This window comes from Paramormyrops kingsleyae, chromosome 25, assembly GCF_048594095.1.
Source record: "Paramormyrops kingsleyae isolate MSU_618 chromosome 25, PKINGS_0.4, whole genome shotgun sequence".
Classification (NCBI taxonomy): Eukaryota; Metazoa; Chordata; class Actinopteri; order Osteoglossiformes; family Mormyridae; genus Paramormyrops; species Paramormyrops kingsleyae.
Genome location: NC_132821.1, coordinates 5,730,855 through 5,749,580, shown reverse-complemented (window position 1 = coordinate 5,749,580; position 18,726 = coordinate 5,730,855). Strand labels below are relative to the sequence as shown.

The 18,726-nt window shown below is 43.2% G+C and overlaps 2 protein-coding genes across 6 annotated transcripts in view; one reads left to right on the top strand and one right to left on the bottom strand.

Moving 5' to 3' along the window:
* Positions 1–18,726, bottom strand: part of LOC111844187 (tripartite motif-containing protein 16-like) — a 153,578-nt gene that overhangs the window by 40,181 nt on the left and 94,671 nt on the right. The gene's annotated exons all lie outside the window — the stretch shown is intronic.
* The window catches only part of LOC111839450 (NLR family CARD domain-containing protein 3-like), a 47,514-nt gene that overhangs the window by 2,011 nt on the left and 26,777 nt on the right, over positions 1–18,726 (top strand). For 2 of the 5 annotated variants that reach the window (XM_072707425.1, XM_072707421.1), the window contains exons 1-8: positions 10,080–10,227; positions 10,444–10,587; positions 11,456–11,563; positions 11,900–11,977; positions 12,462–12,735; positions 12,851–12,904; positions 13,416–13,505; positions 14,529–16,248. In XM_072707425.1, coding sequence (XP_072563526.1) covers positions 11,954–11,977; positions 12,462–12,735; positions 12,851–12,904; positions 13,416–13,505; positions 14,529–16,248 — 2,162 coding nt within the window. In that variant the 5' untranslated portion in view covers positions 10,080–10,227; positions 10,444–10,587; positions 11,456–11,563; positions 11,900–11,953. Of the gene's footprint in view, positions 1–10,079; positions 10,228–10,443; positions 10,588–11,455; positions 11,564–11,899; positions 11,978–12,461; positions 12,736–12,850; positions 12,905–13,415; positions 13,506–14,528; positions 16,249–18,726 lie in introns of those variants that run through there. The other 3 variants (XM_072707424.1, XM_072707422.1, XM_072707423.1) reach the window with 3 other exon arrangements.

Sequence of the window (18,726 nt, the reverse complement as noted above, 5' to 3'; positions counted from 1 at the left end):
AGCGGTGGTAGAGAAGTCTGGGACCTCCTCGGGGACATGGACCAGGGTCACAGGCACCGGGGCATGAGTCACAGAAACGGGAGTCACAGGCACGGGCGGAGCAGCAGGCGGTGCTGAGACCTCGGGCTCTGTAGGGGGCGGAGCAGCAGCCAGAGCAACCAGAGATGCCGGGACCTTCGGTGTGGGTAGAGCTGCAGGTGGAGATGGAGTCGCAGCAGGAGCCTCAAGCGCATCCAGAGGCAGAGCCGATGCAGGAGCCCCGGGTGGTGCAGCAGGCGGAGGCGGGGTTGCAGGCTTAGCGGCGGCAGCAGGCAGGCAGGCCGCGGGCATAGTGGCGACAGCAGGCAGGCGGGCTGTAGGCTCTGGGCCCTCAGGGGGCGCCCTAGCAGGCACCGCCAACTCGTGGCCAGCAGGGGGTGCCGCAGCAGCTGGAGCCTCACTGGGCAGTACCGCGGCCGCCGGAATAAGCAAGATGGGCAGGACAGGTGGCGCCGGCGAGCCAGGCAGGATGGGCAGGGCAGGTGGCGCCGTCCTCCCTTTGCTGCGTAACCAGCTTTGATCCGCCTCTCTGTGATTCGCTCTGTCAGCCGCCGGAGATTTTCGCATACCTCCAGCATGGGGTACGTGTGTAAGGGTGGGGGTGCCTCACTCAGGAAGGTCCCGCTCCGGCTGGCTAAACTCAGAGCCACGGGGGCTCTTGGACCTCGGGATGATTCAGCCAGTACAGCACCTCCTGCAGCAGACTAAGGCACTGGTCTTCGGTCTGCCGCGGTGCATCTTGAGAGAGATCTGTCATTCTGTTGTGACGGCGTGCGGGCGAGCGTGGAAGCAGGCGAGTCGAGTCATAAATACAGGCAAACGAGGTTTATTAGCAAGGAAACAGAGGTACACGACAACGAACATCAATGACAGATCTGGGGAATACTGACTCAGACGCGGACTAAATACACAGGACAGGCTGAACATAACAGGCAACAGGTGATTACAATCGGCAATTAACACGAGGTAACGAGGGGGGCATGGCACACAGAAGGATCGGACGAGCAGGTCATGGCAGCCGCGATCCAGTCATGACAATACCACAGTGTTGCTGTATTTTTTTCCCCTTTTTTTCTTAGTTCATAAACAGTTTGATATTTTACATAAAGACAGTCTTAATTAGCGCCGGACAGATAAAGACAATGCGTCATTTTGGAAAATGGCGTCTGCTAAATAAATTAATAAAAATAGTATGAAATTATATAGAGAAATGTATTTACAGAGTGTCTACACAGAACGGAAAAGTAAGGAGTTTGATTTTGGTGTTTTCCAGGTGTGGATAAGTACAGTCATGTGAAAAATTAGGACACCCCATGAAATATTTTATTCTTCATTAAAAAATATCAAAACATAAATATTAAATCTTCTTTCAAATTATATCTAATAAATAATTGTCTATATATAATTGCATCATCTATGCAAAAACAAGAAACAAATTCACTTATTTAACAAAGGAAATTAACTAAGATGCCAATTCCCACTGAGGAAAATGTTAGGACACCCTGCGCCCTAATAGCTAGTATTTCCCCCTTTGGCTGAAATAACCTCAGTGAGATGTTTCCTATAACCATCTATCAATCTCTGACATCGACTGGCAGAAAGGCTTCCCCATTCTCCAATGCAGAATTCCTTAAGATGTGTGATGTTTGAAGGGTGTCATGCATGCACTTCTGCTTCAAATCACCCCACAGCATCTCAATAGGATTCAGATCCGGGTTTGACTTGACCATTCCAGAACTCTCCATTTCTGTCTTGTAAGCCATTCCTTGGCACAAGCACCCTCTGATATGATGAAGAATTCATAGTGGATTCTATGATGGTGAGCTGGCCAGGTTCTGCTGTAGCAAAGCAGCCCCAAACCATGACATTTCCACCCCCAAGCTTCACAGCTGGTAGGAGATTCTTTTGCGCAAAAGCTGTCTTTGGTTTGCGCCAAACATGTCCTCTGTTACTGCACCCAAATAATTCAATTTCAGATTCATCTGTCCAAAGCATGTTGTTCCAAAAGTCCCAATCTTTGTCTAGGTGGGTCTCTGGCAAACTTCAGTGTTGCTCAGATGTTTTTTGACAGCAAGGGTTTCCTCCTTGCACAGCTCCCATGTAAATCAAACGTGTGCGTCTCTTTCTGATGGTAGATGCATGTACCTTGACATTGACTGTGGCAGAAGCTTCCTGTATGACCTGTGATGACCTTTTATGATTTTTGGAGATGTCTTTCAGCATCTTGCGGTCGGCTCTCTGGCTGAACTAGGACAGCCTGTCCTGACCATGCTGGCAGCTGTTTTAAATGTGAATTATTGTGTAAATTATTTTACGGACAGTGGAATGGCTGATTCCGAACTCTCTTGAGATTCTTTTATATCCTTCCCAGACTGATATGCATCTACAAGCTTCAATCTGAAGGTCTCACAGAGCTCTTTGGATCTTACAGTACCATGGTGATACCACTCATTTCAACAATCAAGAGCAAACCAAACTAAATGTCTGTGGTTTAAGTAAGACAGGCTCCAACAAAAAGCTATCTAACAATGTTCTAATCATCTTCACCTTATTCAAGATTCAAGAACTTTATTGTCATTCCACACATGTTCGCACATGCCGTGGAGCGAAATTAAGTACTCAGGTCACGGATAAGCCACAGAGCTAGTCACACACACTTTTAAACATAAAGATGAAAAATAAATATATATGGAGCTAAATTAGAGGCAAAAGTTTTGTACGATGTATTCAAAATAAAAAGACGTGTTTGAAAGTTTTTTTTGGCTTAAAAATTATTTTGATTCAGTGCTGGATTTTTTTTAAATAAATGTTTTATTTTCATATTTCACTTTAATATATATTTCAATATTTTAGGTCTTATTTTTTTCAGTTGCAGATTTTTTGTTTTCAGATTCAGGTTTTTTTTTTCAGTTTCAAGTCTTTTTTTTCGGATTCGGATCTCCTTTTCAGTTTCGGACTTTTGGGACTGATTTGGCGTAGGGGCGTGGTGTCAGCTGAGAGGGGCGTGGAATGATGAGTGACAGCCTAACGTAGTAACGTAATGGACGGCCTCCGTGCCATCGGCATATATACAGGTAGTACCCGCCTGCAGTGGCTATCCGTGGGGAAGCTGTTGAAGATGGCATCCTATTCACGTGGAGCACCTGTTGGCGCCAGCAAGACATGTTTCCTACCTTTTTAACAAATACTCAACTAAAAATTGTGCCCACGTTTTACTCCAGCGGTATACATAAATCGTGCTACGTAGGCTATTTACCGTACTTTTAATCGCCCCTCTCTTAATATAATAAAATATAAAATAATACTCAATTTAACTGCCTCGATCTGTCCATACCAGCAGATGCCTAGTGCCCTAAACCTATAGGCTAACATTGCATGATACAGCATTTGAGCTTGGACTTGGGCAGAGGTGGGCACTGCCCTGCTACCTGCAGACTAATGCAGGCACACACTAGAATGCTTATTAAAGCCTTCAAAGGAAAGCTGCTTTATGAATCGGTGTTCTAATAGACACCACCTGAACAACACACCATCCTCAACTAGCATGATAGTCCTATCCTGACACGTCACCAATATGTTGAGGTAAAATTGAGTTTTATTTTATATTTTATTACTTTATTACTTTTTAAAGTTCAACAACAAAACTTGAACTTTCAGTTTCAGATTTTTTTTTCAAATTAACAAAACTTTTGGCCCTAATTTAGCTCCATAGTTCTCGAACTCACTAGAACTTGTACTATTAAAGCATTTATGTCTTTAATTTAAACTTTATTTTACCAGGTAAATTAACTGAAAACCAGTTCTCACTGCTTTACGTGATATTCGGGAGAAATAGCAGATTACGCATAGGAACTGCCTGAGATACAAACGTCATGCGTGCAACTAAACTCTTCAGCCAATAAGGGCAAAGGTGTGTCGTCACGGAGGCGGTTCCAGTTTGTGCAGCCGGGTGAGAGGTCGCAATACATTGCGTCAGGATCAGAATGCGTTGCTTTAAGCCAGCACTGTAAGCAAGTCGAACGCACCCAATGACTGGACTGGGGAAACAAACTGAAACGTGGACTTAATACAGAAGACTAATGACAACAACCAGAAACAGCTGATCACATGGGGATCCCACACGAGGTTAACGAGGGGGCGTGGCACACGGAAGGAGCGGACGATCGGGGTAGGACAGGGTTAATGTTGGGATAAGATCTTTATTGTTTTGAAAGCCATTAAGAAAAAAATGCTATTCTTGTTTTATCCTGTTCATTTTGTATGTAAATGCTAAAAAAATAATAAATAAAAAAAAACATATTTAGGTGTAATTTTGGGGGGCCGGGAACCAATTAATTGGTTTTCCATTATTTCTTATGGGAAAAATTCGATCAGAACTCGAACTTTTGAGGATTCGATCCGGAGCCCGGAACGGATTAAGTTCGAGAACCGAGGTACCACTGTACTATGTTATGGGGATCATTGCACATATGAGTGCATTGCACATGTTATATGTTATATGCCCCTTTGGTCTGCTGGAGGTTTATAGTCTATTAGTCCTTTTTGTGATGGAGAAATTCTGTGCGGGGGCTGAAGGGGGGTGGCAGAGTTCAGCAGTCTTACAGCATCTGGAAAGAAGCTGTTACACAGTCTGGTCCTACTCTTGATGCTCCTCAGCCTCCTGCCTGAGGGGAGAGAAACAAACAATTTGTGTGCTGGGTGGGTGGGGTTAGGGTTAGGGGTTAGGGGTCCCTCATAATGCAGGAAGCCCTTCTCCTGCATCTGGTGGTGTGAATGTCAGTGGTGGTGGGTAAGATGCTCCCCACCACCCTCTGAGCTGCCTTCACCACCTTGTGCAGTCCTTTCTTTTCTGCAGCCGTGCAGCCAGCATGCCATACTGTGATGTGCTTCCTGAAATCCATGATTACTTCCTTAGTTTTCTTTACATTGATGCAGAGATTATTTTTCCTGCCCCAGTCCTCCAAGTGCTCCACCTCCTGTCTGTATGCAGATTCATCATCATTCCTAATGCATCCCACCACTGCCGTTTCACTTCACGATCTAACAGCTGTGATGTTTAGCTGAACAGTCGTATGTCAGTAAGGTGAAGAGGAGGGGGCTCAGCACACAGCCCTGGGGGAAGCTGGTACTGAGGGTAATGGTGGAGGAGGAGAGGTTGTGGATTTTAACATGCTGTGGTCTTTTAGTCAAGAAGTGCAGGACCCAGTTACAGATGGGAGAGCTCAGTCCGGGTGTCTTGAGTTTCCTCACCAGTGTCTGTGAGCACTTCTCCAGGTGATGGAGGGAGCCTGGTGCTGGAGGAAGGGATGGTCTTGGGGTCCTCAAAGCGGGCATAGAAGTTGTTTAGGGCATCAGGCAGGAAAGGATCTCTGAGGCATTGTGCCTCACTGGGTTTGTAGCCAGTGAGGCACTTGATACCCCTCCACATGCTCCACAGGTCACTGGAGGAAAAATGACTCTGTACCTTCTGGGCATATGCGACCTTTTCCCTCTTTATGCCCGCTGTCAGGTCCCTCCTGGCCGCTCTCTGCACATCTGTGTCACTAGACCAGAATGCCACATTCCTGGCTTGCAGCAGAGAATGAACCTCTGCGTTCACCCAGGGTTTCTGGTTGTTATAAATCAGGGTTATTCAACTCACGGTCCTCGAGGTGCGAGCGCTGCTGGTTTTCCAGCCTTCCTTTACCTGTGAGTCAGGTGTGAAGCCTCTGACCAATCAGAATCAGTAATTATTAAACAACTACCTGGGAGAACTGAAAACACGGCCTGGATTTGGAATCGAGGTCCAGAGTTGAAGAACCCTGTTATAGATGGTGACCATCTTTGTGGTGGTGACATCATGAACAAACTTGTTTGGCTGAAAGACATCTCCAATGTCGCTGAGGACAGTCAGGGTATGTTCCTCCAGGTCTACCTCTCCCCAACTTGTAGCTGTATGTTTGAAGACCTGCCAATCTGTGCACTGGAAGCAGTCTTGCAGCATGGAGTCAGTGTCACACGGCCATACAGTCACAGTTCTCTGTAAGGGTTTCCTGTGCTTGACCAGGGGACTATAGGCTGGAACCATCATGAGGGAAATATGGTCGGAAAGGCCGAGATGGGAGCGGGGGATGGATCTGTATGCACCTCGTTTGTTTGTGTAAACACAGTCCAAGATAGGGTGACCAGGTAATCCATGTCAGGGAGGACACTTTGAGCTACTTCGGGTTTTACAAACTACTTTCAAATTGAAAGACTCCTGTGTTTGGCTAAATAGTTCAGTTCTTCTTGTGCTTTGACTGGTTTGTTTCCTTGACTAAAAGACATTGTATGCCGTTGTTAGGGTGACCACCTAATCCATGTCAGGAGGGACACTATGAGCTACAACAGGATTTGTAAACTACCATTTCATACATTTCAATTAAAAGGACCAGGATTTCACTTAAGCACTGGGTTCTTGCCGTATGCTGATTGGTCAGTCTCCTATAATCATGCATATGTGTCAGTAATGTTAATGCGAAACAGCTGGATGAGTCTTTCAATCTAGGAACTAACCAAACATTTTAGCAGAGCACAGAATCCTTTCAGCTTTAAAGTAGTTCGTAAAAGCTGAAGTAGCTCATAGTGTCCCTCCTGACATGGATTAGGTGGTCACCCTAGCCGTTGTTGGTTATTACCTTTTATAATGAGCGCTGTTGATGCACTTCGTTATGTTTCACATACCCAGCAAATAGCAATATGTCCTGAGGTCGTCTTGTAGACGTTCTCTTTTGGTCTGTATGCCGTTGTTTGTTATTACCTTTTATAATGAGCGCTGTTAATTCACTGCGTTATATGTTGCATACCCAGCCAATAGCAATATGTCCTGAGGTCGTCCTTTGGATGTCCTCTTTTGGTCTTTATGCCATTAATGGTTATTTCCTTTTATAATGAGCGCTGTTAATTCACTGCGTTATATGTTACATACCCAGCAAATAGCAATATGTCCTGAGGTCGTCCTTTGGACATCCTCTTTTGGTCTGTATGACGTTGTTGGTTTTCACCTTTTATAATGAGCGCTGATAATGCACTGCGTAATGTTTCACATACCCATACAATAGCAATACGTCCTGAGGTCATCCTCTTTTGGTCTGTATGTCGTCCATCCACATGGAAGGTTATTTTTTATGTCTAGAGGACGACCTTGATGTCATGCCCCGATCGTCCGCTCCTCTTGTGTGCCACGCCCCCTCGTTAACCTCATGTGGATTCCCAGTGTTTTACGGCTGTTTCTGATTGTTGTCATTAGTTCATTGTATTTAGTCCGCGTTTCCGTTTGTTTCCCCAGTCCAGTCATTGTATTGTCAATGTGTTTTCGTCTGCCTTGTGTGCAATTAAACCCGGTGTTCCCCTATTCCTGGAGTCCCGTCGCTTGCTTCCGCCCTGTGTCATGACACTTGAGGTATGTCAAAACAATGTCTAGGTGACCTAGTATGGACTTTATTAGGACATTCTTGGGACCAGTTAAGTACATTCTGAGAATACATTGTGGATATTAAATCCATGCAAATCCTAGATCATGACCGTTGTCTTGTTCTGACAGGAATTTAATATTGATTTATTAGGTTTAAAACCAAGGAAACTAAAAATAACACATCATATTTCATACTTTATACCCGTTACTCAGATACTTTCTGAATTCTGCTACCATTTTACATACAAAGAAAAGGCTTGCTTCTTGCCCATTCTGTCTAAACATCTAAACAGTGCATCTAAACAATTACAATATTGCTTGGTACCAGTGTTTCCCCTACCATTATATTAGGGGGGTGCCCCCCTCCCCAATGGCACCTCCTGCCCCCCTTTGAAGCTTAAGTTAATTTTATTTAACTTTTTCTATATAGCGCAGAAATCATTTAAGGTTACCTTTCCCATAGAACTGGTATATACACTATCCATTTATTAAACAAACTAAATAGCCTTATGTTATTTGTCTTATTTACACAACAGCTTGTCATTTTTGTCTCTACATCGTCGCATGTTTACAATTCTCCTCTGCTCTCTGTATCGCGTATGGCGGAGTTCTGCCCCGATGCGCGCGCACACACAGGTGCGCACACTCCCACCAGCGGACAGAGAGCGCGCGTCGGAAAATATGTCGCGTCAACCACCTGAAAAGCAGACTAAAATATCTACATATATACAGTTGTGTTCAAAATTATTCAACCCCCAATGCTGTAAAGGGTTTTAGGGAATTCAGTGTACATTTGTAATTGTGTTCAGAATGAAATCTTACAAGGACTTTTTAAAGAACCAAATGCAACTAAAATGACATCAATTGTTTTTGTAATACAGTATTAAATGTTTTTTTTGTGATTTCTTCATTGACACAATTATTCAACCCCTTAAAGACTACCACTCTTAAGAACAGAGGTTCATTCAAGTGTTTTCGATCAAGTATTGAAAACACCTGTGGATGTCAACGAGCAGCAATCAAGCATAATAAGCACCAATTAGGCAGATTTAAAATGACTGTGATACTCAGCTCCTTCTAGACATTTACTGGTGTGTTTACAAACATGCATGGTGAAGTCAAGAGAATGGTCCAGGAAGACAAGAGAAGAGGTGATTTCTCTTCACAAGAAGGGCAATGGCTATAAGAAGATTGCAAAGATGTTAAACATTCCAAGAGACACCATAGGAAGCATCATTCGCAAATTCAAGGCAAAGGGCACTGTTGAAACGCTACCTGGTCGTGGCAGAAAGAAGATGCTGACTTCGACTGCTGTGCGCTACCTGAAGCGCAAAGTGGAGAAAAGTCCCCGTTGTGACTGCTGAGGAACTGAGAAAAGATTTGTCAGATGCGGGTACTGAAGTGTCAGCTCAGACAATAAGGCGCACACTGCGTACTGAAGGCCTCCATGCCAGAACTCCCAGGCGCACCCCCTTGCTGTCTCCAAAGAATAAGAAGAGTCGACTGCAGTATGCCAAAAGTCATGTGGACAAACCACAAAAGTTTTGGGATAGTGTTCTGTGGACTGATGAAACAAAATTAGAACTGTTTGGGCCCATGGATCAACGCTATGTTTGGAGGAGGAAGAACAAGGCCTATGAAGAAAAGAACACCTTGCCTACTGTGAAGCATGGCGGGGGGTCAATCATGCTTTGGGGCTGTTTTGCTTCTGCGGGTACAGGGATGCTTCAGCGTGTGGAAGGTACCATGAATTCTCTTCAGTACCAGGAGATATTGGAAGAAAATGTGATGCAGTCCGTCACAAACCTGAGGCTTGGGAGACGTTGGACCTTTCAACAGGACAATGATCCCAAGCATACCTCCAAGTCCACTAGAGCATGGTTGCAGATTAAAGGCTGGAACATTTTGGAGTGGCCATCGCAGTCACCAGACTTAAATCCGATTGAGAACCTCTGGTGGGACTTAAAGAAAGCAGTTGCAGCGCGCAAGCCTAAGAATGTGACTGAACTGGAGGCTTTTGCCCATGATACCCGTAGATCGCTGCAAGACACTTGTGTCAAACTATGCTTCACGTTTAAAAGATGTTATAACTGGAAAAGGATGTTGTACTAAGTACTAAGAATGAATGTCACTTGGGGGTTGAATAAAACTGATAATGATGTGAGCACAGAAAAGACATTTGTGGTTATTTCATTATAAATGTTATGTTATATTTGTCTGACTTACAAGTGCCTCTTTGATTTAATTGTAAACAAGATGACTGAAATGATCAAAATCAATGTCAAATTGGCCAAAACACTCAATTTCAGTGGGGGTTGAATAATTTTGAACACAACTGTAATTGCCCCGGGACCTCCGTCTGGTTTGACATGCCCGAACTGGCGAATAATTATATAATTATAAATAATTATGAATTTTGTGGGTGTCTGTCTGCCCCCACGCATCAAAGACAAACTCACAAGTGTCACACAGGATTCTGTCATGCTTGCATATTATTGATTGCACACATCCAGAGAAGGGTGTGGTGAAGCGGTCTGAAATCTTTGTGTAACCAGCAGATGTCAGTGTAGACTGCCCTTGTCCTCTTTCAGCCACCGTAGCTCTCTTCCCTGTGGACACACCCCCATGTAGCTCTGAGTGGCTACCCATTCAATGTTGGGTTGCACCATTTTCTATAAAATGCTTCCCTAAGCCATGTCAGGTAGGAGTTTGGCTTTACTGCATCCCTCTGGGTTTGTGCTGTGTCCTGCAGGAAGGTATGTGCGGTTGTCTGGTTTAACCTTTCTTTTCGACAATGTTGCAAGTAGCTTAAAGCTAATATTAGGTTGTTTGGAAAATAGGTGGCCAGTGGTGTATCTATCCTGTCTGGGTGACGTGTGGCTGAGCTACCAAGGGTAGTACTGCTGTAAGCTGGCTTTGCATGCAGAGAGTAGGTAAAGAGGGTGCATTTTAATATCTGTGCTTTAACCGAGGTTTGGGTCTGGAAGGACTCGTGAGCACCCGTGCTACGGAGGGAATCTGGCACTGTGCCAGTAGTAAAACAACGCTGTTCTGGGGAGCTGGAGCACGAGGCGTCAGAAGCTAGTACTTGGGCCAAGGAATCTAGATGCATGGAGGTAACTCAGCATTGCGTTTGGGTGTACTGTTCTGAGCTGTAATTAGACCAGTTAGTTGCATTTATGTTCCTTATATTTAATGGGATGTTTTGGATATGTACCTGATTGCTGTGAGCTACTGTAATGAGTCAATTCAGTCATGTTGGAGATTATATTATATCTGTCTAACACTTGTTTGTTTTACTAGACAGATTTGCTGCTGCTGCTTTGCCTGACATATTTTTATTAGATACTACATTTTAGTTCTGTGCCCTGTAGGGGTAATGACTGTGGGTTTGTTGTGGTAGTATTTTTTCCTTTATATTCTTTGTTGTTTTCTTTTTATAAACTTCTAGTCACCATTTTACCTGTCCTTTGGGAAAAGGTATTGGCTGCCACTATCTGACAGTAGGGTCTTATTCAATTTTATCCACTGGGCCTCAGGACAGGTCAGGTGATCTGGGTCCCCACGCACGGCGCATGCGACTTGTAGTGGTAGTGAGCACTTCTTCTGCTGGTTCTTAAGTGTGGCCGTGAGTTATTCCAACCTTTGGCAGAAATCAAAATATGAAATTTAGTAAAATAAATAAATAAACAAACAAACAGTACAACATGACTAGTAAAAAAAAACACTGTAATGCTTAATTGGCTCAGATGAATAACTCACAAGGAGTGGAGTAACTGTTCTGCTGAAGTATAAGACTTGGACAAGGATGTTAGAAGAAGTAGTTATTAAAATGAGTTCATAATACATTTAAGAATATAACAGCATTTTAACCCATTCAGTAAATTACATGTTAAACTAATGTGCTGACTTATCGTGAACAACAACATCCATGACTGAGTGACGACTCTGCTGAGTCTCAGTTCCTGTTGTGCTGTGTGACAGTGACAGACAGAAGTGGCCAGGATCTACAAAAGTGCCCGGTCCAGACAGCCTAAGAACCTGTAAACAAGGACCAGGTTCCGGAACTTCGGTGTGAAAGCAACTAATAAGGTGAGTAATGAAACCAACAGGTGCAAACAATTCAAAGAACGAGGTTATTCCAAACTGAGAACTGCTATGGGCCACTGGGCTCTGGTCTGTGACAAATGCAGCCCTCCAGAGCATGTAGATGGAAAAGTGCTTTTATATTTCTCAATTCAATGGCTACATGCTTTTTTTAAACTTAAGCACACAGTAGAATACGGCCCACAGTTGTTAGTTCAAATGATCAGTGCACATCTCTACTTGTAATTTAAAACCGACTGGTTTCCTTTGGCTGAAAGATATTATAGCCTGTAAACTGAATTTTGAATATAAAGCTAACATTACTTCTGCTTTTGATTACAGAGGCGGACTGCAATATATGGGAACTGGTTCTTTACAACCCTAATCGTCTAAGCGATGGCTCACTCTTCCAATGAGGAGGTTTGGATGTAACGTTTCAGCATATGATGCATATTGTTAAGGCCGTAAATACCAGACACTGAAAGACAGGAAAGCTTAAGTTCATAACATGAACAACTATTTTCGGATGAAGCTGTCTGAATATAGCAGACAAAAAGCTCACTCTGCAGTGCTCTTCCTCAGGCTACTTCCTTACCATACCGCTCTGCACCAAATGTTACAGACGTACTGTAACAGAACAGAATAACTTAGCAGACAAAAAGCTCACTCTCCGCAGTGCTCTTCCTCTAACTAACCTGGTTAAATAAAGGTTTGATGATAACAGAAAATAAACGCACACTTGTGCTTCTTATAGTAATGAAAGAATCACAGCAGGTGTTTCCTGCAGACATATAAGACTGTGAGCAGGAAACCTGCCTTCTGTTAACAGAAAGGTCAGTGCATGTGTGGGAGTGACCATGTACGGGTTTGTGAATCTCATGGACTCATCTCTGACATTCTGCAGACCCAGACCTCGCTTGCCGACCACTTGCTGCGTTCTCTGGAGGAGCTCACTGAAGAAGAGCTGACTAAGATTAAATATAACCTGACTTACCTGGCATATGAAAAGTATCAGCGCATTCCGAGGGGTCAGGTGGAGAAATTGGACAGAAGCGGCATCGCCGACATGATGATACGTTCCTATGGTGAAGTTGATGGTCTCAATGTCATGCTTCACATCCTGAAGAAGATGAACCAAAACAATCTTTTTCAGAGACTGAGTAAAGACCTGCAGAAGGGTAATCGTATTTTTAACCATTCTTATTTTTTGTCTAAATTGTAACCTTTTTAATCTTTAATCTGAAAAATTAACATATTGCATAGGATTATATGGGAAATGTTGATGTTTGTTAGGTACTGATGTTGGAGACCGAAATGAATCTGAAATTCTTCCTTATTCAGAGCAGAGTAAGAACTTTTTCTATACTGTTAGTATGGGGGGGGGGGGGGGGAGCCAGTTGTCATCTGGCTTTCTTTCTTTTATTTGTTTGTGTTCTCTTTTCTGTGTTTTTGAATTATTCTGCATAAATGATGCAGGAATGTATCCCAACATGCCCATGTAAAGCACCTTGGACTCGGTAGTGAAAGGCGCTATATAAAAATACATTGACTTGAACCCTGTATAGCAGGGTGGCATAGGCAGTACAGGAAAATGCCAGGGGCGCCGTCCATTCAAAAGGGGCAGAAAGGGAAGGGGCAAAATTAAGATTTTGACTTTTACTATATTGATTTACTACTGTTTTACGCTATCATCTCAAAATAATAAAAAGCTTATTAAAGAAGCAAACCTTATTAAATAAGGGATATTTTTTGCTTTGCCCGGCGCCCCCCTCCCCTCCGTATCACTGTAGGCGTCTTTAAGTGACATTGATACGACTGATATGTGTGTGATACGATTAATGATATCTAATTCAAACAGACACTATCATGTCAGAAAGACCAAAGCCCTCCAGTGCCCAGGGAGGAAAAGGAGGGAGAGGAGAGGAGGAAGAACGGAAAAAAGACAGAGGTAATAATCACTAATCAGAGTAATTACCGTGTTACAGTCTGTGGTCCGTGGAGCAGAGTGTTACTAGCTTACCTTGGATAATTCGGCATTTGCTAATTTAATAAATAGCTAGAATTAACACCAGTTCCTCCCAACATAAATTCATTAGGGAAAGTTGGAAATACTTTTCAGGTGTTTGGGAACAGGAATAACCTACAGCATCATTTTCAGAAATACACTTTATCTCTAAAGTGTCCTGCTGCACCTGCATGAACCGTCCACTGTGTCTGTCTCAGGATAGTAAACTGTAAAAATAAAATAAAATGCTTTTCTGTTCCCATCCCCCTTTTTAACTAATAGTTTAAAACCTTTTGCATTTTTATTATTGATTAGTCTTATATGCATACTGTAGCAAACAGCATTATCATGTGAGCGACGTGCTCATTGAATGAGGTTTTGTGCATGAATGCCAGCCAGCTGTAATTTGTCTTGCTGTTTACTTTGTGTTTATAAAGTTATAATCTGGCTTAGGTGCTGTTATTGGCCGGGTTTAATGCCACCTCAGCCAGGGCTGGTCAGACCTATAGGCGACATAGGCAGCCGCCTATGGCACCACCTTCTGAGGGGGCGCCGACTCGTCAGCCTGTTTCATTTTGCCTCAAGCAGCGGGCGCCGGTGGTGATGCTCTCCTAGGGCTCCACATCAGCTAGGACCCAAACTGCTGTAAAGATATCTGGGGCTTCAGTAAGAATATGTAGGATGTGAAATTTAAAGCTTAATTTTAACACAATGAAATAGTAAAAAGTGTTTGTGTGGGGGGGGTGGGATTGGGTATCCCAACAAAAATAACCTGTTATTTTACGGTGCGGGGAAAAAACTAAACATGCCAAAAGTCTCGTATTTTGTTTGGTAACTTATGGTTAAGGTTACGGCTGGGTAGGGGATAAGGTCATCATGTTGGGATTAATGTTTGTTTTAATCCTCCTACTATACTGGTCAGGATCATGTTGAGAATTAGTGCATTTTCCTCTCATTTTTCTTCAGGGGAGCTCATGTCCAGCACAATCAAATGTACCCTGAAGCAGAAATGTGAGTGTGAATTTGAAGGGAAAGCTAAGGGAGGACAGCCAACACTTCTCAAAGAGATTTACACAGAACTCTACATAACTGAAGGTGGGACTGGAGGAGTCAATGGTGAACATGAAGTGAGACAGATTGAAGCAGCATCCAAGAAAAGGCGAACAGAAGATACTACAGTCAAGTGCAATGATATATTTAAACCCTTATGTGGGCGTGAGACACCTATCAGAACTGTACTCACTAAAGGGGTGGCAGGTATCGGGAAAACAGTCTCTGTGCAGAAATTTATTCTAGACTGGGCAGAAGGAAAAGCAAACCAGGATGTTCACTTCATATTTGCTCTTCCTTTCCGGGACCTGAATTTGATTAAGGATGATTACGGTCTGATAGATCTGCTTCACCACTTTCTCCCAGAACTGAAATCATTTAAATCCACTGAGCTGTATAGGTACAAAGTCTTGTTCATCTTTGATGGTCTGGATGAGTGTCGCCTTCCTCTAGATTTTCAGAACAATGGGAACTGGTTTGATGTAACAAAGAAAACATCACTGGATGTGCTGTTGACTAACCTCATTAAGGGGAATCTGCTTCCATCTGCTCTCCTCTGGATAACCTCCCGGCCAGCAGCAACCAATCGCATACCTCCCGAGTGGATACACCAGGTGACAGAGATACGAGGGTTCAGTGATGCCCAGAAGGAGGAATATTTCAGGAAGAGATTTAGTGATCAGAGACTGGCTAGCAGGATTATCACACATGTGAAATCTTCAAGGAGCCTCTTCATCATGTGTCACATACCTGTGTTCTGCTGGATTTCAGCTACTGTTCTTAAGAGACTTTTTAGTGAGAATGACAGGGGAGAAATTCCAAGGACTCTGACTGAAATGTACACACACTTCCTGATCTTTCAGAGAAGACTTAACAGTGAGAAGTATATGAAAGAAGATAAAACCAAAGCAAATAAATGCTTTGAATCCGGCAAGGAATTGCTTTTAAAACTTGGTAAATTGGCTTTTCATAACCTCAAGAAAGGCAATCTCATATTTTATGAGCAAGATCTGACAGAGAATGACATTGATGTCACTGAAGCTTCAGTTTACTCTGGAGTGTGCACAGAAGTCTTTAAGGAGATATATGGGTTGTACCAGGAGAAGGTCTACTGCTTTGTGCATCTGAGCATTCAGGAGTATCTCGCTGCTTTATACGTGTTTCTGTCAAACTTATCAGCTGACCTGCTGAAAACTGCAGTGGATCAGGCATTAGAGAGCAAGAATGGACACTTGGACCTCTACCTCTGCTTCCTCATGGGCGTCTCAACAGACTCCAGTAAGACTCTGTTAGAAAGGCTACTGGGAGAGATAAGAACCCACTCACATAACATTAAGGAAACAACCCAATACATCAAGGAGAAAATACAGGAGAATTTATCTCCAGAAAGGACCATCAACCTGTTCCACTGTCTGAATGAACTGGGTGACAATTCTCTAGTAGAGGAAGTACAAAGATACCTGAATTCAGGAAGACTTTCACCTGAAGACCTCTCACCTGCACAGTATTCAGCTCTGGTCTTTGTGTTACTGATGTCAGATGAGGAGCTGGATGTATTTGATCTGAAGAAATTCTTTAGATCAGATGAAGATCACTGGAGGCTGCTGCCTGTGGTCAGGAACTCCAAGACAGCTCTGTAAGTCATCTGGGCATGGGAAATCATGTCAAGTTTGGTAGTAATACATGAATATTTTTGAAATATATAATGTACATATAATTTATTTCTCCTCATGGATTAACAACTTGGGTGTTTTTTTTCATAATCCGGACCACAGACTTTATAATGACTGAAGGTAGTGATGTAGTAACAAACAAAAAAGTGACGTTTCCGTTCCCATCCAGTCTGCCTTCTGATCACAGGCACAGCATCCTAACCTGCTATAGAAACAGTGAGGGCTCTTTATCCACAGGGTGTATAAGTGGTATGTGAGTGTTATTATCAGCAGGTGTGTTCATGTGATGGAGCCCAGAGCTGGGAGCTTCCGTATGACTGCTGTCTCTGGCTGCTCACTGGCGGCCTCTGCTGGCCACAGCTGCTCCTGGCTGAGGATGTGATGACACATCTAGTCTGGCAGTAATAGATAAACATTATTTACAATATAAAATGATTATTTATATATGTAATTTATTTACCCTCTTGTATCAATAGCTAGGACTTTTAGGAACCTAGATTTTATATTAACTGAAGGTAGTGATGTAGTAAAAACAAAAAAGACAAGATTTCCATGACCTTTGTGTAAGAAATAACCAAAGATTCAGCATCATAAAGAATGGTCCAGTTTTCATTGATAGTGGGAAAACCACTCATATTCTTTTCAGTTCTGGATGTTGTAGGAAGCATTTCTGTAAAAACTGGGTGTGGTGTGTGACTCTTTGGGTTTGGACACTGTGTCCATGAGCGGAAGGTCGCTGGTTCAGATCTCCTGGCTGGCAGAGTGATGTCATCTCTGGGTCCTTGAGCTGTAGGGGGGCTGGATGCTGGCTGACCCTGTGCTGTAACCCCCAAACTTCCTCTCACCTGTATATGTGTCGGCGTGTTTCTTGGAGAGCAAGATGGGAGGGGCGAAAAGACAATTTCCCCATGGGGATGAATGAAGCATCATTATTCTTAAATCGTTCAAACAAACATTTCTTCCAAAAGCCTATTTCACAGGATTGATAGCTCTCCGATTAGTGTATTGTTGATTAGGACTGGGCGATAAGTAAAAAAATGTATGAGTTATTTTAGTTTAAAATCATCGCAATAAATAATAATTTTGAGTCCCCCCCAAACACAGAATACAACTTAAGTTCAATTCAGTTTTACTTGTATAGCGTGTTTTCACAACATTACATTATCTCAAAGCCAAAAATGCCCAAAGCCCCCAGTGAGCAAACCAGAGGCGACAGTGGCATGGAAAAGCTCCCTAGAAGGAAGAAACCTTAGGAGGAACCAGACTCAGAGGGGGAGCCCATCCTCCAGCGGGCAGCAAAGGAAGCCCTAACTCTAACCAGACCCAAAGGGGGAGCCCGTCCTCCAGGGGGCAGTAGAGGAAGTCAAATGTCTAGGGGTAGGAAACACACTTTCACTGACTGGGGCATGATCACACATTTCTTCAAATATCATAAACTTAATTCATGGCAAATAAATTATTTCTTATGTATTTGTTTTGCCATTACAGTCATCTTTATTTTAATGTATATTGTAAATATGTCAGATTTTTGTTGTTTGTAATTTGACATCAAAGTATAGACATCGCAAAATGCAGTTTGGAACACTTGCAGAAACATTATAAAAGTACATAGTACTGGCAGTTTGTTTTGATCCCAGATATCTGATCACCAAAGTCTTGGCTACATGAAGATGACTAAATGGTGTAGTTGCAACATTCATTTGGATAAATAAATAAGAAAAACCTAAATCATGTCACTATTTCTGGCTCCTTTCATTGAATATGTAGCAACTTTCATGTGTATGAATAAGCCATTGTCACCTGGCCACATCCCCCCTTTTATGGCGCTGATGGGGATGTTTCTGGATCGCGTTTCACCGCCGCGCTGTTCATCAAATTACCATGCGAATGGGATTTGAATACGCGCTAATGCGGCTATTTAAAATGTGAATAGCGATCTTCGGGTGAGAGCGGTACTACACGCCCCCGATGCAAGTAAAACAAAGTAAGATGACATGGTTTACTTTTTTGCCGATTTAACCTAATTTTAAAAACTTTAATACTTCCGACAATTGATGTTTTGAAAAGAAGACCGATTACGGATTTAGCCAGCGTTTTTTTCATGATTCTACATTAAGATTTCAGCGAGATATAAACTGAAATAGACGCGAAAAGTACGCGATGTCGCCGACGACATACTCGACCCCAGAGGGTTAACATTTGAGTCACAGAGTGGGGGGCAGGGTGGTGATGACAGGCAAGTGCTGGAGCTGCTTCAGATGGCAGGACGAACAGTAATACGGCAGGAGGGCATACAGGGAAGACATCATAGGCAGAAGGGCGAGCAGGCCGGAAGGATGTGACAGGTAGAAGGGCGAGCAGGCCGGAAGGACGTGACATCTTCAGATAATGACAGTGCCGCAAAACGCTCGCAGAGCTCATCCATCGTCAAGGCAGGGGGC